The following is a 23,408-nucleotide window of genomic DNA, read 5'->3' on the forward strand; positions in this document are numbered from 1 at the left end:
GAGGGCAGATTGTGTTGTAAAGCTTTGAGTGGCCCGGCTGGCTAGAAAGACACACAGTCCATTTACCATTTAAAATCCTAACAAAGGCCTCTGTACCGAGCAGCAGCAGTTCAATTACTAAATACGTAACACTGTTCTTATGTTCTGTTCCTTAACTAGGCTAAAAAAAAAAAAAGATTATGGCAATGCAGCGGATGTGCTCAGATTATGTAATTACAAAAGTGCAAAAGGCAAATGTGCTGAAGAGAAAATGAGAAAAGTTCACAGGGGTTCACAGGGTGAACTTTGTAAGAAAGTCAAATATTGATCAGAAAACAACAGTTTAAGTTCATTGATTCAAAATCAGCATTATGAGTAATATTTTAAAGTGGAATAATAATAGTTTTGTATTATTTTGGTTATCTGAAATAATATTCTGAATACTTTAAATGTAAATATCACCCACTACCAAAAGGGGGATCATGTTTTTTGATGTATCTGAGTGTCTGTCTGTCTGTCAGCAAAATATCTCATGAACCACTGGGGAAAATTTAATGAAACCTGCAGAAAGTACATCTAAAACTGATGCTATTGTCAAGGTGTCAAGGTTCAACTAAAACAGCTACAGCTCCATTATTCCTCCAGACGATGATCTTGGTCTAAAACTTGGTGGGCAATATGCATTCATTCAAGGAATGATGGGCTTTTAGCTTGAGTTAAAATATTTTGTACAAGAGCTATTACAAAACAGTAATCATCATCGTCGACATAATAATGCTTTTAAGACATTTGAGACGTTTCTGTATTTATTTTTTATTTCAGCAGTTTCAATCCTCCATATACATAGTACGCTTAGTAATAAAACATTTTTGCAAACATTATTAAATGCATCTGATAGAAATGACACAGTATTTGTTAGTTTCATTGTAAAAAATAACAAAAAAAAACAATCCACGCTTTAATGCATCTGAAGAGAACATAAATACTGCTTCTGGAAGGATCTGTGAATGAATGTGTAGCTGTAAATAAAACATCAAATTTAAAAAAAAAAGTTGGCTAAGGAGAGCATGGCTTCAGGATACAGTACTTTAGTTTTAGGTAGTGGAGTAGTTAACACATATTTCAAGATGTCTAGGGAAGCAAGAAACTTTAGATCTGTTCATTATTAAAGGAAAATAATTAAAAAAAAGACAGCAGAACTGACCGACTTCAATACGCTCTTCCACATGTGCAGAAAATGTCAAATGCATTACCTAGTTGATTATGTGAGAAAAAAAATTACAAAATAATAATAAAAAAAAAAATCTTGAAACCCTTGCAATACCAAAACTGCACGAAGAACAGGCATTATAGGATACCGAGTTAGTACAAACAAAAAGGCACTTCTGCAAAGTGACTGACTGACAGTTCTGGGTTTAATTTCACCTTATTCTGCTTTTCTTTACAGACAAGTGTGTGAAGAGGACAGTAACAAGTCTCTAAAGAAACAAAACGACGTACTGATAGATAATAGTTATAAACTGTTTGTTAGTGTCAATAGTGCAACTTCACATAATGAGTAGACTGCTGGAATGAGACGTGCATAGTGTGTGTTAGCGACAATACACACAACTGCTGCTGCAGATACAGTTTAAAGCGGAGAAAAAAACGACATTCTGCGGTTTGTACGACGAGGAGAAACGGGCGGGGGGATGAGGACGCGTTCAAACAGAAGGCAGTGGTTTTAAGAGCTGAATTCAATGATTGTTGATTCAGTGTCCGATGAAGAGATCAGCTAACTGAAATCTGTCACCTGAAGGGACATAATGGCCACTTTGAAGCAAGGTTTTGTGGAGAAAAATATGAACAATTTATATATTACATGGCTCTTTCAGCAATTTCAGTTTGGAGAAAGACTTTAAGGCTGACGGGACTGACGAGCTAACGACTCGTCTGAGACTAAAGTGGACTGCTGCCATCTTAAAACAGCTCCCGTCTAAAACGTCACAGCGTTTCATGAAAACACAGTCTTATACATCTTTACATGGCTTTTATTTCAGTGTTGTAGATTTCTGTCATTATTTGCATAAAGTACAAACAGCCACAACAGCAGCTAGCTGTAGCGCCTGTGGTGCAGCCCGTTTTGTCATATTTCTACTAAAATAACCGTGTAATGCAAAACTGAAGGTGGTGTAAAGGTTTAAATAATAGCGTCTGCATAAATCACTTTAGAGGTTTGGTGACTGGAGCCTTTTTAAAATGGCAGCAATCCACTTTGTACTTGGCTGCGTTCAGCTGTTAGCTCCTTTTAACTCCATTTCTCCGAACTGAAGCCAATCAAAGAGCGATCCACAGCAGGGAAGATATTATTCATTTAGAAAGTTTCCGCTTCACTTCGAAGTGGCCGAAATGTCCCTTAAGGCAGCCTGCTGCTTGCAGCAGGTCAGATAGGCTTGTTTTGTGATAAAGACTGAGATTTGAACACGACAAATAAATAATGACTTGAGCTGTGAGCAGGGAATGCACCAGCACGGTCCAGTGAACATTTCATAATGGCGACTTTTTTATTTTCTACTAATCTTAATGGATTATACTTAAAGACGCCACTCAGGAATCTGAAAAGGCATCGCTGCAAAGCTGAAAACGAGGCATTGACATAAAAAAAACCCATTGCTCCCCATCCTTTTAACAGAACTTTGACCACATCTGGCTCGCGAGACAAAACATTTTAGCTTTAAACAGCTAGCCGAAACACAACTCAGAACCGTGTTGCATCAGTTCTACTTCGTTTCTCAGCGAAAACTGAGCGAAAACTAATCAATCATAGAAGAATGTCTGTCTTACATCAACGTCGCTGATCCTAAATGAGCCGATCGCTCTAAAAAGAAACATCCGAACAGCCAGATTTAACAGCATTACAGACATATTGCTAAAGTCTTTTAGTTTAGTTTGTATTTGTAATGAGGAAGGCTTGTTTTCAACCAGCTACTAATCCAAAGTTTGCAAAGAATAAACGACGTGTACTCACAAGTAATTTCCACAACACAGCCAATGTGCTCCCATAACAACAAAGACCTAAATGTTTTCTACCAGTACTTCTATTAAGTGGCTTCAGTTCTTCATCAGAACAAGGCACCGGCAGTTTGAGAAAAAGCAGAATAGTGTTGACGTCTCCCTCAGCCCCTGAAAGTGTTTGTCATGCTGACTGTGGGCAGGCTGCAGAGACCTTTCACACTTTTGGAGAAGTATAGGTAAGTTTCATCTTTTACGAGGAAGTATTGCAACATTCTTGGTGGTAAAAAACCCAACAGGCTAAAAAGAGGTAATGTAGTGGTTAAGGACTTGTTGTTTTCATGAGTTTAAGGCCATCTATTGAACAGCTGCTTCAGTTCAGCCTTCGAAGCGTGAGATTTCTTCTTTTTTGTCTTTAAAAAAAAAAAAAGATTGTGTTGTTTTTTTTTCACATTTCTGTACTTTCATTATATACACCACTTGTGAGGATAAATATATTCACACTTAAAAACCTCTCACTTGGTCCTGTTCATGTTCATATAGTTGCAGAAAAAAAAAAAAACATTTCAAGCTCTTATACAAGGCTGTTTCTTTTTTAAATCTCAGTGTAAAATGTTCAGATTTGGTCTTTGAGAGGAGCACAGCAGAGACGTTTAACCTTGCTCCTGACTGTCCGTCACCTGCACGGCAGAGTAGGCGGGCGCTGACGTCTGCCGGGTGAAAAAGGACACGGCTCTTTTCGGCTTCAGGCGCTTGATTTCTTTTCCTGGAAAGCAAGGAGGAAAAGTTAAAACCAGAAAGGAGGCTTGCTCGGGAGTGTGCCTTCTCTTCCTTTCAAACCTCCTCACCGGTGTCCACGTAGCTGATGGTGTTCAGTGAGTGGACCCGACTGCACACGACGCTGCCTTGCCTCTGCAGCATCCTGCGCCGCCCTCCGCGCCCGTTCTTGGCGCCGCCTTCCCGCTCGGCGGGTTGCTGCAAAACGCTCGCCTCGCCGTCCGCCTCGGCTGCGGCGCCCCCCTCAGACGCGGGCTTCAGCTCCACGCAGAACTCGATGAAGCCGCTCATTAGCTGCGCCTGGTTGACAGAAAAACTCTAATGTCCCGATGCAGACATAAACGATCCTGAATCAATGTAAAAATGTCAAAAATTGGTTATTATTTATAGTTAATAATGTCATGTATTGTCCTGCAAAACGCTGACGTGTGGAAGTGCAGCGCCCGGACTGCATACAACAGAGAGACAAGAGTCAGTGTTTGGAAATACTTTAGATGCTATGAAGATAAAGGAAAAAAAATGACATTCACAAGAGCCACACTATATGCAAGATCTGTACATGTTTCCCCCTGAAGAAGGAGGAAAAACTGTTGGTCGCCGCCACCACTTCAAAGGTAGCATCTGACTGGGTGAGCGGCATTCACGTCTCCAGAATGTCTCAAAACGTTTGCAGCAGGGCTCCTCGTGAATTTCCTCGCTGGCCGCGCACACAAACCGCAGTCACGTGGCTCACTGGTCACTGAGTCGCAAACACTAAGAATTCGGTGAGACTGCAGCTGAAAATGAGCCGATTTGCTCCTGAGTCTCCAACTACTCCCCAACAATCAATGAGATGCTTCCATGTTGCACAATAGAACACGATCATCATAAGTCGAAGACACTAACACATAAGATGATCTTAGTCTAAAGCTCTGGCATGAAAGGTGGTAGGCGACACGCCTTCCTTCGAGGAATGTGAAGCCGTCAGATTTCTTACTTGTTTCGAGTAAATCTTCAGCAGCTTGTTGACAGGGGTGCCATCTTCTTCTCCGTCAAACTCCAGCCACAGAATGTGCGAGTCGCCCTCCTCCTCGGGGTTGCTGTGGTCCCACGAGAGCTCGTTGAAACGCAGGCCCAGCAGCACGTGCTGCAAGGAAACGTGGACCAGCAGGAGAGGGGAGGGGGGATAAACTTTATGAGTAGAAGTGAGTGAGAAAGGCAGCACGGGATGTGTTAAACAGGTGAAATGGAAACCCAGAGCTCACCTTCTCCTTTGCGTCTATCACATAAACTCCGTCCAAGCAGATCCCGATGTTCACGGCTTTACGCTTTCCCCGCTGGAGGAGCCCTTGTGCTGGTTTGTCGATCTCACCGAAGAAGAAAGCACACCTGTTGGGTGCATTTAGTGTTTGTTCAAACAGAAAGGAGTGAGGCTGTAAAAGCTGATGACTGAACAGGGTTCCTACCCATTTTCCATCCTGAAACACTTCATCATGCGATTTACTGCTTGTACAGTGGTGGGGTTTTATTGTCACAAAAAGGTCAGTTTCGCAAATATCGTGCCAACGTTTGGTGTGGGAATAGCTGAGAGTCATCCCCAAACTATACTCTGAGTGTTCAACCCTTCAGCATTAACTGTTGGAGTCAACTGTTAATGGTAACATATTCAATGAACCACTGAATGGATTTTAATCAAACATTCAGGCAGTAATCATTGGACGCACATCTACACCTGATTTACTTTTGGAGTCAATCCAGTTCAAGATGGCCCCCGCAGCTAACTGACCTTAGGAAACACAGAAATGTCTTACAGATGGAGCTAAAATTGGATGTGGCTGTAGCTGAGTCATTCACAGCACATACTCCGAACGCCAAAGACATCTTGTGGCGTCACATGAGATTATTTTCAAGGTTTTCAACTCTGTCCCTTCTCATCGTAAACTGATCTTAGTCTAAAACTCTGGCATTGAAGGCGGCAAACGAGGAATGCTAGGCTTTTAAATCATCCCGTGAAGATAAACAACCATCTACAACTGCAGGAGACATCTCATACCCAAATAATGCTCTGTCTCAGTTGAACTTTTGAGGAAAAAAATATTTAATTTATTTGTGTCTACATGGAAATGTTTGTCTGCTAACTGGTTCAAGTTGTTGTCATTTTCTTGACATTACTAACAGTATAGATAGGGCATCTCAAAGCATCAAACTATTTGGGCTAATTTCTGGAAGTTGGCAACCCTAGTGGTAGGTGAACCAAAAGCCTACGTTTATTTTTTATTTCCAGTCAAATATGCTGCTCATCTATGAGCCCCCTCCGGGTCGGGGAAGATGTCCTGCCCCAAGTGGAGGAGTTTAAGTATCTCGGGGTCTTGTTCACAAATGAGGGAAAAATGGAGCGGGAGATCGACAGGCGGATTGGTGCAGCGTCTGCAGTGAAGCGGGCGCTGTACCGATCTGTCATGGTGAAGAGAGAGCTGAGTCAAAAAGCGAAGCTCTCGATTTACCGGTCGATCTACGTTCCTACCCTCATCTATGGTCACGAGCTTTGGGTAGTGACCGAAAGAACGAGATCGCGAATACAAGCGGCTGAAATGAGTTTCCTCCACAGGGTGAGAAGCTCGGTCATCCGGGAGGGACTCAGAGTAGAGCCGCTGCTCCTCCACATCGAGAGGAACCAGTTGAGGTGGCTCGGGCATCTGGTGAGGATGCCTTCTGGACGCCTCCCTGCTGAGGTGTTCCGGGCACGTCCCACCGGGAGGAGGCCCAGAGGAAGACCCAGGACACGCTGGAGGGACTATGTTTCTCGGCTGGCCTGGGAACGCCTTGGGATTCCCCCAGAGGAGCTGGCCCAAGTGGCTGGGGAGAAGGAAGTCTGGGTCTCCCTGCTTAGGCTGCTACCCCCACGACCCGACCCCGGATAAGCGGAAGATAATGGATGGATGGATGGATGCTGCTCATCTTAGCCACAAATTTAGATTTGCATGGTTTTTTTTTTAAAATAATAGTCCATACTTATTCAGACTTGGATACTAACATTTCATACTTCTCAAAGCTGGGTGGGAACCCCGTGTAAACAATAATAAGAGCATGAATGCGTGGCTCCACTGGCTCCTACCCGTAGAAAGGCAGCATGTGACACATGTTGAGGTACTGATGCAGCAGCTGTCGGGCCTCCGGAGGGTTTCCTGCCGAGGAGCTGATCTTTCTGTACTCGTCCAAAAGTTTCTGCTCCAGCTCCGCCTGGCGGCTCGACTTCCCTCGCAGCGTGGAGAAAAAGCCTCCACTCCCCACGACGATGTGCGCAGGCAGAAAAGACGACAGCTTCTTCTCCCTGCGAACACCAGAGGTCAAAGGTGAGGTGACTTCTTCGTGATCGTTTAATCTCGTGCTGCTCTGTGCTCCGACTGTCCCGTCTCAGGAGTGCTTCCTTTAACCTTTGAACTCGTTGTTGTTTTATTGCCATTCCTGTTTCTTTTTAAGCGTTCATTTTGCTCTACGAAAGTGCTCTGGCTCACACGTGTATCTTTGCCTCAAAAAGCTTCAAGACAGAGGTTCTGTTCAGACATGTAATTCTGATATTTCTTGCATTTATGACCAGCAAAGTAACTAAAACCCTCTGCAGTATCACAATAAGAGTGTTGTCAACATTAAAACCCGTCTTGAATATAACAGTTCTGTTGGTGTTTTCACCAGCACCTGGGGATTTTCAGCAAATTTGCATCTTGTTGCTGTTTTTACTCAAGCACCCGTACTCCAGACTGCTGAATCACAGCAGCAAGAGGTCTTCTCACCACTTGACAAAACAATCAACAGGAAAGCTTCAACATGACTCCTTATTTTATGAAAGCACCACTTATGTAAGGTCTAACGAAGTCAAAAGGGAATTTTAGTTTGCTACGAGTACGTAAAAAAATTTACATCTACTTTTAATTATGCCAAGTACAAACTGTTTGTTTACACAAAATATATCCTCAAAGTTGTTTTAAAGGGATCGTTTTTGACATTTTAGGAACTGTCCGTGTTTGCTTTCTCCCAGGAAGTTGGGTGAGAAGATTGATGAAAACTGCCGTCATGACAGAAATAAGTTAAAGTCAACTAATTTTAGTATTACAGGAAAGTTACAAATTTAATTCTGTTTCCTTCCTCCTGACTGCCAGTGAACAAAGTGGATCTGTGTCCTCGTGCAGGTCGAGGTCACACAGGTGCCGTGTAGCCTGCCTGTGAAAGCTGGTGTGCTACTTCCATTCTCCCGCTGATCTTCTTGCTGTTTGCCTGTCGTTCTTCAGGGGCTAATTGCTCTGAAAGATCTGCGTTTCAGTTCTGTGTGTTAAATGCGGGCCCAAAGAAAGCAAGCGTATTGTTTTGTTGTTGGGTTGTCATCCTGTAACTTTGCTGTAAGGGTGTGGTTTGTTTGCCGTCAAAGACCGTGCTTGAAGTATTTCTACCTGTTTAAACCTGGAGGTTCTGAGTGACCTTTGTGCTGGTTTATCTACTACATGCAGTAATAAAGTTTAATGCGTTTCATTAATTCGTCCTACAGCCTAGGTTCTTTATCGTCCTCTAGACTTCATACAAATTCACATACACGTTCTCTAAAAGTCGGACATAGTTTTGTTAGTTGTTGGTTGTTACGATTCTCGCTTGTTATGTCTTCTTCTCTACCATAAGTGCAACCTACTGTACCAGGTACTAAAACAATACAGTCTATGTCCATTTCTGGTTCTGGTTCTCTTAGGAAGGTTGAGAAGCAACACATAAGCGGTTGGACGTTCCAAACTTGTTCCGTGGTTCTACTAATCTACTTAATTCCCACTTGGATTACCTAGCTGTACGGACTTGTTAGCTGGTGCAAACTTAAGGACACGGTTGACCTTGTTACCTGGAAGGAAGTCAGGAAGGAATGAAACAGAACTGCAGAGAAACTAAACATCTGCACCCCTAATGTCCAGGAAGTTGGATTTTATTACCACTAAACAGAACTGGGTGAAATATTAGCCTGTTTCCAATCTTAATATTGCCTCCAGGGTGTAGCACTAACACTGACTCTTTCTACACCCGTGGTGCCCAATCCTGGTCCTATCTTGAATGTTTAAGATGTTTCTCTGCTTTGAATGACTGAGTGATTTAACAGAACCTGAAGACCTGCAGAAGAGCAGAGAAACATCTAAAACACACAGGGATGGCGGCTTTCCAGAACCAGGACTGGACACTGCTGTTCCACACGAAACCAAATCTAAAAACGTGGACCCGTTTCCCATCGTTTACCTTATAGTAGCAGTGACTTGCTGGTTGTCTAGGCTGGTTCCTTCTTCGAGAGCGACAGACAAGGCTCCGAGCCCCGTCCAGTGTTCGGGGTCACAGGGGTATCGACCTGAGAGGATGTTGCTCCTGGCCTCCTCGTAAAGAAGTCTCAACACTCCCTCATCGTCTACCTGCTCAGACAGAGGCAGTGGATTACCAGGTGGTTTGTAGGAAAGATCAGGTCAGAGTTAGTTCAGCTATTTTAACTTGACCCGATTAAATCCGTTTGAAAATAGTAGAGTTACAAAATGTAATGATTCTCTGATAAATGATCAAACATTTTGTGATATGCAGGAGCGTCTGTCGTGGGGTTCTGTGAAAAGGTTATGAAGAATATCTTACCTGCTGCAGATGGCTCTTTGAACGACCTCAGTTTAGAGAAGGAGGAGTTTAATTCTGAGTGGACTGATGAGCGAATGGCTAGTCCGAGTAAGTGGGTTGCTGTCGTCTTAAATGAGTCAAGTTAAACTTTATTTCTTCAAACTGAGGTCATTCAAAGCGCTATCTACGACAGATAAGATATTATTTGCTCCTAACGTCTCCACAGAACCCCTCTTGAAAAAGTCAAAACAGCTCCTTTGTTAGTTTGTATAAATTTGAACATTTCTGTAACATAAATGATCAAATACTTTAGCAAAATGATGCCTTTAAGCTAAATAAATGGCACTGTGGCAGGAGTGCTTTATAAAGAAGATTAATTTTAGACACAGCTGTTGTTAAAGTGCATTTAGCTTTTGTGAGTCAGCTACATTAGAAGTGATGAGTAAGAGGCAAAAATACCTGCAGCTCTTTTGCTTTTGGATAAAACACGTTCCGTCTGAACTGGAGATAAGGTTCGTCTGAGGAGAAAGCAAAAAAAATATATATTTCAGTCGACTCTAGAAGCGATCCGGCCTCACAGCGTGGAGGAGCGAGGGCACAGAGGCAACTCAAGCCCCCTCCAGCCCACTCTGCTGGGGCTGCCAGTCCTGGACTGTGGGTGGGATTCAATCCACGGAGGAGAGAAATAACAGCGTTTAAGTGATTACACAATCCTTTCATGATACTCAGAGGCATTGTTAGCGGGGAGCTGTCACTGCGGTCTTTGACACAGACGTTGTGTGTGATGCTGCACTCCGACAGGTGAAATACTGACAAACACACCTGCAGACTTTGAGTCACCAGCTTATTTATTTAGATTATTTTAGCTACTATTTTGACTGTCTTAGCTCATGTTTAGATATGTTTAGTTTCATGATTTTACTTAGGTTATCCTATATTTCATTTAGATTATAAATGATTGATGTTTTTTACTTCTGTATTTTTATATTTGATTAGGATTTCATTTAGATTATTTTAGCTACTACTTTGACTGTCTTAGCTCATGTTTAGATATGAGTGGTTTCGTGATTTTATTCAGATTATACATGATTGATGTGTTTTTTTTCTGTGTTTGATTATCTACCTGCTGTATTTGATTCTGTTGTTGTTTCTGTTGTGAAGCGCTTTGGATCGCCTTGCTGCTGAAAAGTGCTATATAAATAAATCTCACTTTATTTCACTTATGCCTCAAAACTGAGTCACACTTCGATAAATGTCACCCCAATGTGTCATTGGTTACTGACAAAAATTAGTTTTCTTTTCTTTTCTGATGTTTAAAGTAGCATCTCTAAACTGCTTGCTTAGTTTGAGATTGAAAAGTGGCAACAGCAATAATATTACACACAGCAAACATACCCTGCATTAAAAGTTTTTTGTTTTTTTAATTTTAGAATTTTTTATTTTTTTCAAAATAATGCCTGTATTAGGTGAAATAAACTTCACGGTCTCCCGCCACCACGAGACGTAGACGGTCAAGTTATTACCAAAGTGTGTTTGTTTGTTTGTTTGTCTGTTAGCAAAATATCTCATGAACCAGGGGATGGATTTTAATGAAACTTACAGAAAGGGATCAGAGGAAGCACAACTGAAACTGATCAACTTTTGGAGTGAACTCGGTTCAAAATGGCCGCCACAGCTACTCAACATTATCTAAGACAAAAATGGTTAGAACCCAGTCAATTGAGCTAAAATTTGGAGTGGGAGTAGCTGAGGGTCATCTCCATCACTACCCTGAACGCTAACAGATCCTGTTAGATCTTTGTTTATTACTTTGGTGGCGAGCGACGTGGGTTCCTTTAAGGAATGCTACTTTTGCTGTACAAATCTGTTATATATATTGAGAGATGAGGTAATTATTCTTTCTCTGGGTTACTTTTCTTGACGTTGTGTGATTTTCTGCTCAGTCAAGCCTTGAAATAAATAAAAACTAAACAGGAAATGGCTGCAGAAGGAGAAATAAAGCTATACTTGGCATGCAAAGTGTTGGATCTTGGAAGATTGCTCTGTAACTGTAAATGCAACCACATTAAACCTCTACAGGTATGTTTGAGCCTGTGGTGACAACAGGAAAGAATACGTTCTTATAGCTTTACTGTAACTTGTTATAGTCAGCTGTGAAACTGTCATAAATCATCTTAGTTTCATTTCACTTTTTCTCTAAAAAGCACCAAGTTTTTTTTATTTTTCCAGATTCTCTGCCTGCCGCTGCAGACCCGCTCCTCTTATCCTAAACCACTGTCATTGTACAGCCAAATCCCAGCAGTTATTGGTCATATCAACCGGTCCATCACAGGAAGAGGGGAGAAACAGCCCCGCACAGCCCCACTCCTGCAGTTCATTTAGAATTACAAATGAACCTCTCTCTTCATTAAAAAAGGAAAATGCAAAACCCCAAGCAGCAAAGATCCGACTGACAAGCAGGTTCAGGCTATAACCTAAACCTGATCTAAAGTCCCACCTTGCAAAATGTCCTCCTCTGATGCGTCGGTGAAGCGATACAGCAAGTCCTGCCACTGCCTACATAGTTTGTACGGCTGATGTCTCGCCTTTAACTGCAGTTCTGCAGGATAAAGGGGGAATAAATGCAGTTAGCTGTATCGTTATGAGCTCTTTGGTACTGACTTTTTCATTCGAAAATAAAAAACGTGTGAAAACAAAGAAAGCAGAAATGCTTGCCGAGCAGCGGGGAGCAAAGCCAGAAGGAGAAGGCGTCTTGCAAAGTCTCGGGAATCTGCAGAGCCTCGCGAACACTGTGACCCAGCTCCTGCACGGTGACGCTGCTGAGCCCTTCCAAAGACAAATGAACCGCGCTCTCGCCGAACAGGTACACGAGCACATCTTGAGCTGCGGGAGCAAAAAAAAAAAAAACCACAAAAAAGCTTTACAACATTACAAGGATCGGTTGGTGAAATCCACACACCGAAGAAGCTTTAAATCTTTACTGAAACATAAACCTGCAACTAATACTGACAAAAGAAAGAAGAAAAGAAGGATGACAGGGTTCATTTATTCTTCACAAGCTTGTTGTGTCATACCACGGGACAGTGTTGCAGAGGAAGCAACACTTCCTCTTTGAGAGTGATTATCCGACAGATCTGGAGGAAAGCTGCAGTCGTCTCCTTCCATCTCTTATCTGAAACACAGAGAGCCAAATCAGAGCAGCAGCAACAATATAGGGTTGGGGAGGCTGACAAATATATCATATGTGTATTTAAGGATGATGTACAACCTCGATTCTGAAAAAGTCGGGATGTTGTGTAAAATGCTAATGAAAAATTTTTGTTTCACAATGGCACATAATGAACTTATTCAGTGCTAAACTAAGAAAATGTACTAATTTTAGAGAGAAATAAAGTCACTTTTAATTTTATGGCAGCAACATATCTTAAAAAAGACGGGACAGGACCATGTTTCCTCACTGTGAAACATCATCTTTTCAGTCTGTAAACATCCAGGACCTGAGGAGAGCAGCTGCTGGAGGTTTTGGAGGAAATGTTGTCCAATTCTTATCTGACGGAGGATTCTAGCTGCTCAGCAGTCCTGGGTGTTTTTGCCGATTTTTTTTTGTTTAATAATGTGTCCAATGTTTTCAGCTGGGGAGAGGTCTGGACTGCAGGCAGGTCAGCTGCTGTGATGGACGCACTCTGTGGTTGTTTAACATAGTTTTGCTGAAATATGCAAGGCCTGCCCTTCAAAAAAAAAACATTCTCTGGATGGAAATAAATGTCCTAAAACCTGTATATACATTTCTGCATTGATGGTGGCTTTCCAGATGTGAATGCTGCCCATGCCTAAGGCACTAATGCACCCCCATACCATCAGAGAGGCAGCCTTTTAAACGACGTGCTGATGACAGGCCGGATGCTCCCTCTCGTCTTTAGTGCAGAGGATGTGGCGTTAGTGGTTTCCAAAACGAATTTCAAATTTCGAATGTCAAAAATTAGCGTTGGTCCAAACATTTGCTAAATTTATCGTACTCCACTGCGAATAAAATATGAGTTTTTTGAGATTTGCAAATCGCTGCATTTAGTTTTTGTTTACGTTTTACACAACGCCCCAACTTTTTCAGAGCTGGGGATGTCATTTTTAACCCCCCCCCNCCCCTCCCCTCCCCTCCCCTCCCCTAGGAGTTTTTAGATCCTAGTCCTCGGTACATGTGAATGGACACTGTTAAGAAAGGCCGGTGTAGAGTGGCAGAGGTCTGTGGGCGTTCACACAATGACAAAGTACATCTGTGCACGTATGCACTGATGTACAAAAGCATCAAACGGCATAAAAAAAGAAGCAGCAGCTGACATAAGAGCAAAAAGAAAATGTGGATATCTTGCTTATACATGCTACTTAAACCTTGTTTTTCCAATTATGCTAATAGGAATAAAATAATATACAGCCCAGTTCTGACTGGGAGCCACCATGTGTTTTTAAACTGGTATTGAGCCTGAACAACCTAAAACCATCCCAGGCCAGTGTTGTTGACCTCACCCTGCTGATCTGGAGTTGTTGTTGTTTTGCTTCAACATGCCACTCAGTCTTATCTGACCGAAAAACACTGCTTAAAACGGAACAGGAAGAGAGGTCATTACAGCTGGCACCGTCTGAAAGTGTACGGGACAAACATCTTGTTCCCCAAGTGTAGCAGGAGGACTGTCTCAACATGTTCAGACAGCGGCTGAGACAAGCCACCATCAGGGAATCAAATAAGCCTTACCTAATGCTAGCTAAAGTCAAGTCGACTGTGTGAGCTGTTTGAATAACACCGAGCGGACTCACGATTTAATGTTTACTTATTAGCCTGTTAAACATTTTGGTCACTTAATCTCCCTGGCCCATCAGCTAACTTTCAGCGTTTGGTCACAGTCTGTAAACGGCTTTTGAACGAACGACAATGTTTGTGATGTTCACCCACCTGTAAATTACGGTAATTATCCCTCCACTTGCTGTTTTTGCTCTGGGTGGGATCCTGATAGTCTCCTAACTTCTGCTAAACGCATTAGTTAGTCAGCATCTCGCTGTTTGGGTGTTTTTTTCCTGGCCACGGCTAGCCAGTAGCCCGAAACTAGCTTTCCGGGCAGAGAGTGTGCGGTCGCTGAACGAGCCGATTCTTTTGAACCTGTTCTTTCTTAATGACAAGACAGTCAGTGTGGAAGTATTTCATGACGACTGTAATACGCGTATTTATGAATAAAACCCTTATTAAAGTGGCTAAGAGTGGAAAATTTGAAAAGCGCACTGGTTACTTTAATAATTTTGGGCTATATGACCGGCTTCGTGACACAAGATCAAAAAGGTCCAATCCCGAAAATGAATTGGAAAGTCAGAAAGCGCGCGGTCGGGTTGTCACTAGATAATGACGTCACCACCACTGTAACTCCACTATGGCGTAATCCAGCAAGATTAGTGTGTATTTACTAAAAAATATATAGTTTTTGTTTTTCCCTCTTAGGTCTTTGTTGATTGTTCTCCAAAATGACAGATACAGATTATCTCCACAGTAAAGCCTTATAAGTTAGATAACCTTCCATCAATAAAATAAAATTAAATAAAATAAAGCCCTTATGTAACATTACCAAAATGTCTAACTGTATTATCTCATGATGTGGAACAACAACTTGTAATTATATGCAAATAGAAATTATTTGTTAAAATTAGCTTCACTATTCTAAACAGTCACTAATAATTAAATTGTACAATATAACAAAATATTATGATGACAATAATGGACTCCCTGCACCTTAAAAAACAATTAAGTAAAAAAAAAAGTAGGAAATATTCGTAGTCAGTTATTGATGTTGCCCAGTGATCTTTGTGACTGAAACATAAACAAGATCTTATTAATGTTTGCACTTAAAAAAAAAGCTGCATGTTTTATTTTAATCTACCAAGATATTTAGATTTTTGAGCCATTACAGTTTACTCTGCATCTTCCGTCCACCTGACGCAGGTGAGTAAATGCAAGGGCAGCAGGATGGGGATTACAGCAGCAAATGGGTTTAGCAGCTTTAGCAAAGGTGGCAGAGCAGAGGACACACTTGACAGCTTTAACTACATTACTGACATCGCTTAATCAATCTACTTAATCCGATTTTATTCACCAACTGGGAGGAGAGAGAAGCATCTTGAAGCACTTGTGATGGAAGGTGTCATGTCGTCGAGTCTGAGTGTTTTTTTACAAGAAATAAGGCACTCCACTTCATTTGGTAATTTCAGATTTTATTAAGTCATCTGTTAAATTATGTCATAGTCCTGTTGTGCAGCAGAGCATCATGTCTCTCTATGATCAACTTACACCTTTGTTTTCTTAAGAGCAAAAATCCCATTTCTGTACACTGCCTCATGAGTGAACAGTGATGCTTTTATTGCTTTCTAAAAAGAACAAAAGAAAACCAGATTTGTGAGGATGAAATGAGGAGTTTAGTTTCAGAAGCAGTGAAGTGGTTATGGATATTTTTTTGGGCCCGTAAATGTAAAACAGTCAGAGATTAGCCATTCATGTTCAGTACATAACAGGGAAAATTCAACACATAAACAATAGAAGTTCTTTTAAGCAAAACATATGTCTTACGTGCTCCAGAACCAGTAGAAATCACATGTTTATTCTAACTTCTGTGATTTCTTCGGAAATAAAGAGACACCGTGTTCGAATTTTATTGACAAAATGCATTTTATTGACAAAATGCATTTTATCAATCTTATCTGTGATAAACACAACAAAAATGCTCTATCTAATGTTGTCAGATTTACAGAAATGTCCTCATTGGGTTCCCCTTTGTAAATGAAAATAAATTATCATAGACTTCTCTTTGTAAAAACTATTTACATGCGTGCACATGGTGTGCAGTTCAGGCAGTCGCGGGGCCCGTCTCTACCGAGGTGCCTTCTTGAACCTGGTTTTTGAGCAAGAGGAACTTCAGCACGGGGTCCACGTACTCCATGACGGTTTCCTTCACTCCCTTCTCCAGCAGGTACCCTTCTGTCTCGATCTCTGTGTTCTCCTTCCCTGCAACTGCCTCCATGGCGGTCTGCAGGAAGCGCAAGCTCACCAGGACGGAGCCCTGCAGAGGGAGGAGGTTTTTATTACAAAAGAGCAACAATGGCCACCAAATGCAGGACTCAGGCCCCCTTCGCTCTGGATGACAACCCGGCAGAACATGGATGAGCTTTGCAGGATCTCGATGAAGTCTTCAGGGGCGTATTAAGAACACAATAAACTCCCCCATTACATGTGAAAAGGCATGATAGCTCCCTAGAGGGTTTAAATGTGCACAAAACGTCTGTGGCGAGGTTCTGGTCTAGTCGTTTTCGAAGCAATGTTGTGTCTAATCAATAGTTCCCTAACAGCCGAGATGCTGTGATTACAGAAGATTATATATAATCTTCTGTTATTCTGTTTCACTGCTGGACACATCCAGACACATTTCTAGAGAAACCCATCTACTACATAGATGTAAATCTGCCTTTAGTGCACTGGTAGATTTTATTATGCATTAATATACAACATGAAAGTTTTAAAATATATTATTAATTAACCACAAAGTATATTTACAGCAGCTTGAATGAGATGTAAAAGGATATTTTTACCTACATATTCCTTGTACATTTCTCAAACATTAATGGCCTTCTTACAAAACATTTTGAATATATTTAAAATAGTACATTTTAGTGTGTTACTGAAGTATGTAAAAAGTGCATAAATAGCTTGTACTTAAATGTACTCTAATGTACTTTAGGCGGTTTCACTTTATCGTGCAAAAGTACACTAAATATACTTAAATTTATGCTTTACTGCAATTTATGTACAACTAAAGTGGACTTAAGTTGACACAAATAGCACACTTTAAGTATACTTATTTTCAATCACACCTGAGTTATACTAGTGATTAGTCTGACTGCAAGTGTACTTAAGTATGCTTAGATTTAGTATATTTAGTACAATTATTGTTTGTTTTTTCCACTTCGTGTAGCTGCCTCCTTATGCTTCCCAAGAAAGTCACGGCAAGGTCACGGAGAGTATAATTATTATGATATTAAGGTTTTTGTTTGTTTTGTAGATTGAGTTTATTTCTGTTAATTCTGTAGTTCATTTATTCTGTTTTTTAGTATATTTACTTGTTTCTTCCCATTGGCCTTTGCTCCCCTCAGTTATCCTTGGCTTCAGTTAATCATTCACACCTGTTCTCCATCTGCTCATCAGCCCCAGCTGCACCTGCTCAGGAATCGCCCCTCCCATCATATTTACACACCGTGATGGCAGCAGTTACAGAATTACAGCCACACAAATTGGGTAACGTCTTCATCACACTGCTACAATAGATAACTGTATATTCCACTACACTTATATTTTGTTTAAATATAAGATATCATTTCCAGAGTAACAAAGAATTGGTTTTGGTATAGAATCGACTTATTTATACAATCATATAGCACCGTATCCTAAAATATGTGCACACATTTCAGTTTGCGCTGTTATGTGTGTTTATTTGATTTAATCTCTGTTTTTTGAGTTACCTACTCCAGTCCTTCAGGTGAACAAAGAGGTGGAAAAGGGGCGGAGCAAGCCTGTATGGAGACCTGCAGATTGGGTCATACTGCAATTTAGGATCATGGGGGGGGGGAAGGTTAATGGGATTTCCTTATGTTAGTTTTAGTTTCGGTCAGGTTTTTGTGTGTTCCCCACTTTTTGTGTCTTTGTGGGCTGATGTGCCAGTATTTAAATTTCCCTTTTGTCTCATTTGAAGAGGTCAGTTTGTTTGACTTACTGTTCTGTTGCCATCTTGTTTCAGTTACTTTGACCTCTTTTATGGCCCCAGTATTGTTATTTTATATGATTTACACAAGTGTTGGGTTTTTTGGGGGGGGGGTTAAATAAACTTTAATGGACTCTAACCTGTGCCTGACTGTCTTTTTACTGCTCGGTCCATCACACACACACACAGTTTACACTCACTCGTTGTTCAGTCATGCTGCTTGTTCCCCTGTCTTTCAGGTTCTTGTTATGCCTCTCGTTCCTTTGCGCTCCCTAGATTTCTTGTTGCAACTTGTTCGACGCCTCGGCTGCCTTTTGTTTTTCTTATTAAAGTTTTAGTTTAGTCATTTTGAGCACCACTGGTGTTTTGGGTCGACTCACTGGGACCTCTATACCACAACCACGTGACAGTAATGTGTCGTCATCCTATGTTAAGGGGGAGTTAGTGGTAAATTCTGCGGGACCAATAAAACATGTCTCATAGTTCACCTGTAGGAGGAAGATTGACAGCACTCCAGCCCCGATGGTATTCATCAGGCCCATGTAGTAGTTGACCAGGGCCTCTCTGCAGCCTCGAAGGTAGATGTTGAGCTCCTCGGTTTGGTAGTCGTAGTTATAATGAGCGGAGTTATTGGTGAGCTGGTACTGGATGCATGGCCGTGGAGAGCTGGGGTTACAGCAGCTGAATGGGACTCCATCAACCAAGTATCGTCCGTCTACGTTACTCTTGATGATGCTGAAGAAACAAAAAAGAGATCACTGGTTCTTGCTCAGATACAGCCCTCTGAGCAGACTTGTTTCTTTATAAATGTGCCCACATGTGAGGCACACTCTGCTACATCCACTTACTCTTTGACTTCCTTAGAGTTGAAATCAAGGTAGCGGTTGCTGATCCACTGGACTTCAAACCAGTCCCTGAAGTCGTTGTTCCCGCAACACTGAAACTCCATCTGCAGCCGGTCGATGTTCTGCTTCTGGAAGCACCGCCCAGGGGTGTCCGTGTCCTTGTAGAAGCGGATGCCGTTCCTCAGGCCGACCTTCAGAGAAGACTCCAGGCTGCCCTTCATGGCGTAGCTCATGATGACAGCCAGCAGCATGAGGACGGTGAAGAAGCAAGAGACAGCAAAGTAGGGCTTCAAGAAGTTCTTCCAGCGGGGAAACCGCCCAGCGTCCAAGGCGTCCTGACAGATCTTTGACGCAAAGTAGTTGATGCCCAAAGAAGCCAGACCAACAATCATGAGGGTGTTGGGCACAATATGTATGTCTGTGTTGTCCATTACCTGAAAGTAAGTCACACAGAGGACAGGGAACGGAGATTTTAACAACCTGAAATGTGAAAAAATTCATTTTTTTTTTATTGTTGTTGAAACTATATATGTGACGACTGTATGAAATGTGCAGAAGTCAGGTCAAATTGTACAAACTATGTATAGAGAACATATGACAATTGGTCTTTGATGATTCCACTTTTGAGCGTTGAATAATAATTTAAAGTAGGTCGGACCCAATATAACTTTTAAGTCTTCATCCTTCTTGTTATCGAAGGACATCAAAGCTAAAAACTACAAGTGTACCTGAAATAAATGTTTCCAAAAACAGTTTCTACCTTGGTGGTGAGTTTTTAGCTTCCAGTTTAAGGTTCGAAAGTTAATTTTTCTGCCAACTTGAAGCATAATTAGTTATCAAAAGATGTATGTGAGTTTTGGCTGGTAGCTTTAATTGAGAGCTGGGATTTTAACAAATTTGAACCACTTTGAACTTAAAGGTGCATTTACTGTACATCAAAGAAAAAAAAATACCCTTAAACAAGTTGAGTTTAAAAAACAGAGCTCTGGTTGGATTCATTGGGTTAGTGTAATTTAAACCAATATATATAAATATTTTCTATGTTTGAATTAATATAAATTCAAAAATATTTTAGCAGGCCTCGTTTGGTTCAGACCTTCTACTCTACAGATTTAAATGGATTTTCCACTTTAAAAGTCTTTAAAAAAACTATCAAACTTGCAATGGCTGTGGGTTTCTCTAAACACAGAGTGAGATCAAATCTCAGCAGCAGCTTTATGTTTTATGTGTTCAGCACTTCTGTGGAAGTTGTGCCATAAAGAAACATTACATGACCACTGGGTGGTGCTGTGAAAAGCAAAAACCTATGCTGTTATAATATAATCAGATCACACTGATGGGTCAGTTGTGTCCTGTTGGACTGTTACCCTTTCATTACAGCTTCCAGCAATCTTCTATACTAATTTCCTGAACACTTGTAAAATAATTCTGGTGATGAATATCACTGCCAGTCTTGAAGATGAGGCTAAAACACCTGCAAACTGCTCAGTACATTTATTATTTTGTAAGAGTAAAACAATAACTTCATGTATTTAAATACAGTTGGTTGAAAGCAGAACTGACTTCTTATTTTATGGTAGAAATGTGGATAAATGGGTATATTTCTACTGATTCCTAACAACATCTTAGCACAACATACGTATTATAAAATCTGACACTACCAATTGTCTTTTTTATGATTTATTTGTAGAACTTGATTCATTTAATGACAATGGGTTTAGTTAGTAAAAAATGTGAGCGTTAAACTTGACAAAATTCACAAGTTAATGAAAGTAAATCCAAAACCGAAGCACAGTAAACCAAAATATAGCAGTGATTGGGAGCCCTGATTGCAAAGATGGAAGAACTCAAAATGGGGGATTAGTTTAATTAAGCCTGACAGAGCTGAGTTTATGATATGATTAGTCAGGATCCAAAGTGGGTCACAGGTCTATCCTCCTTTTGTCAGTTTACAATTTAAGATATTTATTTGATAAAAACACATAGACTATCTCTTTAAAAGTCAAACCATTAAAGATTGCATTGGTTAGTGTTCTCTTTTTTATTATAACTTAGTGTTTACTCATCTGTATCACCAAACAATCTGGAGAAATAGTTTTTGAATGGTAATATTTATTGCATTAGCTATTTGATTTTTCTGCAACAACAATCGTTCCAACAGTGCAGCTTTGACTAAAGTCATTTTCTTACCAACATAAGCACAGATTTTCCTCATATACAGTCTTATAATGCATTTCATGTCACTCAATTTTGAAATCAGGTAGCAGTTTCACTATATCACTATTTTCATGTAGCTTACATTCAAAAAAAGAGAGAGAAATGAAGGAGCATGTCAAACTTGGTGTACCTCTGCTCTCCTGCGGAGCTCCGTCTTAAGGAGGCACCCCAGGGTGAAGGTCGTGGCCCCGGCAACTGTGGCGCACCAGGAGAGGAGCCACAGTCCCTGGGCGAGCTTCACCCGTTTTTGAAAGGGGAACTTCATCTTCATGACCACCATGGTTGCAGCGGGGGGGGGAGGGAGTCCGAGTCTCACCAGGGGGAAGAGGGGAAGGAGAGCGCCGAGGCGACGAGAGACGATGCTGGGCTGTTGTCTGTGAGAGAAGAAGAAGGAGGAGGAGGAGGAGAGCTGAGAGGAAGAACTCCAGAGGCTTAAAGAGCGATGAAGGTGACACAAGCAAAAACACAACGCTGAGTTTGAGAGACCACTGGCAGCAGTCTGAGAAAAACAGAAACTCAGTGAGAGCAGCTTTGTGAGGGAAACAGAGCAGAACAAAAAGATGAAAAATGAAATTACTGAAAAATCCTTGAACATACAAGCTTTAGACGCTGAACTTTAAAGTTATGTGCCTTCATATAAACAAATGTTAATGTGCCAAACTTACACCTTATTAGTGTACCCCAAAAAGTGCTGGAAAAGGTCCGGCTGTCTCCACCGAGCACTGTACACCGTCCTGTGTGCCACGCAGTGGATTTGGCACACTGGATTTGGTAAACCTGAACGCTGGAAGCTTCTTACTGCTAATGCCTACCTATCCTATTAAAGTGGTCTGTGGATCCAGGCCAGTGTCTGCTCAGCACACATTACTCACACAGTGGGACATGAATGTAATACATGAACCTAATTGAAAGCGACAGCAAGGTATTGAACCTTATTAGTCCTCATCTTTGCAACACTTATCCTCAAACGCTTTCTGCTCCTAAAACTTAACCTCAGCCAAGACCCATTATCACTGTGATATAATATTAGGACTGATCGATGATAACATCATCATCATTAACATCATCACTGTATGTTGAGGAACTCTGAGTACAAACCTTCGCCTAGGCCATAGGGTCATTGAAAACATGTAGGATCCAGATCGTGCTCCCCATCACCACCAACATTTAATCATTTGTTCTTTGTGACAGCCTCAACTTTTCCTAAAAATGTCATCAAAATCCGTTCATTACTTTTCGAGTAACGCTACTGATAACATATACTGTACCTCCTTGGCGGAGGTCAATAAGGAGTTTAGGGGGACCAATATAACTCTCAAGACAGTTTAGGAAAGCCGATACAATTCAGTGCTACGCCACTACTAAATGTGTCAGCTGCAAATTACCACAAAGAAATCAATGAGTTTGTGTGAAAATCTCATTGTTTTATTCAATAAAGCCATGACACAGTTACAGCAACTAACTGTATGGAGAATTTGCAAAATGGTTTTACCTTTGTGTATTTGAAAGAAGAAAAAAAAAATACCGTTAGTATATCAAATACTAATGGTAGTTTCTTTTATTTTACACTTATCCTATCCTATCCTATCCTATCCTATCCTATCCTATCCTATCCTATCCTATCCTATCCTATCATATCCTATCCTATCATATCCTATTATATATCATATGAGGTGTATGGATGTCATGTTAGGAGACAATCTTTTTGGCCTTGTGGGGACATGTTCGACCCAATACTGTTCCGATGACAGAAAGTTTGTGTTTTAGAGGTAGTGAGAGTCAAACAGAAGGTACTAATTTGTGTAGTTTGGTTTCGTCTAAACCTCAATGTTGAGGCTTCCATCTCTTTCCATGTGCAGCAAACAGTCCATAAAAGTCAGCTTCTTGTTGTTCACATCCTCTCTGGTGAACTTGATGTTGTCAGAAGAGTCGACGTGTCTGAGAACGCGTCCACTTTGACCCAGGTATAATCCACACCTCTGAACCAGAAGTTTTTCCCTCGTAGGAATTCAGGGCTCTCTTTTCCACTTCCTTCATGTAGAGATTGGCCCCGATCAGCGACATATAGCGCATATGTAGCTCGTTAAATGGGTAAATTGTTCAATTGCCATTGTGTCTCGTTTCTTCAGACTTAAATCGTCTAACCAAATAAAAGACACCAAAAAATAGTCAGTGGCAGAATAAGCTGTTTGGCATTGGCAGAGAAGATCCGATA

The 23,408-nt window shown here is 41.2% G+C and overlaps 2 protein-coding genes across 2 annotated transcripts; both read right to left on the reverse strand.

Annotated features, from left to right (window-relative positions):
* Window positions 1–772: 772 nt before the first annotated feature.
* Window positions 773–14,473, reverse strand: frmd8 (FERM domain containing 8). The gene is made up of 11 exons (XM_017412692.3): window positions 14,294–14,473; window positions 12,423–12,520; window positions 12,064–12,231; window positions 11,846–11,947; window positions 9,808–9,866; window positions 8,992–9,158; window positions 6,842–7,057; window positions 4,992–5,115; window positions 4,724–4,873; window positions 3,819–4,047; window positions 773–3,736 (listed from the first exon to the last, which is right to left on the reverse strand). The coding sequence occupies exons 2-11, from the start codon at window positions 12,511–12,513 to the stop codon at window positions 3,624–3,626; spliced, it is 1,419 nt and encodes a 472-aa protein (XP_017268181.1). The 5' UTR covers window positions 12,514–12,520; window positions 14,294–14,473; the 3' UTR covers window positions 773–3,623.
* Window positions 14,474–15,576: 1,103 nt separating this feature from the next.
* Window positions 15,577–21,975, reverse strand: rom1a (retinal outer segment membrane protein 1a). The gene is made up of 5 exons (XM_017412498.3): window positions 21,859–21,975; window positions 21,324–21,567; window positions 18,980–19,410; window positions 18,620–18,866; window positions 15,577–16,439 (listed from the first exon to the last, which is right to left on the reverse strand). Exons 2-5 carry the CDS (start codon window positions 21,471–21,473, stop codon window positions 16,227–16,229), a joined length of 1,041 nt encoding a protein of 346 aa, XP_017267987.1. The 5' UTR covers window positions 21,474–21,567; window positions 21,859–21,975; the 3' UTR covers window positions 15,577–16,226.
* Window positions 21,976–23,408: the final 1,433 nt, after the last annotated feature.

The sequence above is a fragment of the Kryptolebias marmoratus genome, linkage group LG13, assembly GCF_001649575.2.
Source record: "Kryptolebias marmoratus isolate JLee-2015 linkage group LG13, ASM164957v2, whole genome shotgun sequence".
In the NCBI taxonomy this organism is placed as follows: domain Eukaryota; kingdom Metazoa; phylum Chordata; class Actinopteri; order Cyprinodontiformes; family Rivulidae; genus Kryptolebias; species Kryptolebias marmoratus.

Bases quoted from the DNA above. Each gene is read 5' to 3' on its own strand.
- rom1a (XM_017412498.3), bottom strand. From the start codon at position 21,473: ATGGTGGTCATGAAGATGAAGTTCCCCTTTCAAAAACGGGTGAAGCTC. The intron at 18,867-18,979 runs GTAAGTGGATGT...TTGTTTCTTCAG, and splicing joins AACTCTAAGGAAGTCAAAGA to CATCATCAAGAGTAACGTAG. The intron at 16,440-18,619 runs GTGAACTATGAG...CTCCCTCTGCAG, and splicing joins TGTCAATCTTCCTCCTACAG to GGCTCCGTCCTGGTGAGCTT.
- frmd8 (XM_017412692.3), bottom strand. From the start codon at position 12,513: ATGGAAGGAGACGACTGCAGCTTTCCTCCAGATCTGTCGGATAATCAC. The intron at 11,948-12,063 runs GCAAGCATTTCT...TTTATCCTGCAG, and splicing joins GCTTTGCTCCCCGCTGCTCG to AACTGCAGTTAAAGGCGAGA. The intron at 5,116-6,841 runs GTAGGAGCCAGT...TGCACCCAACAG, and splicing joins CACATGCTGCCTTTCTACGG to GTGTGCTTTCTTCTTCGGTG.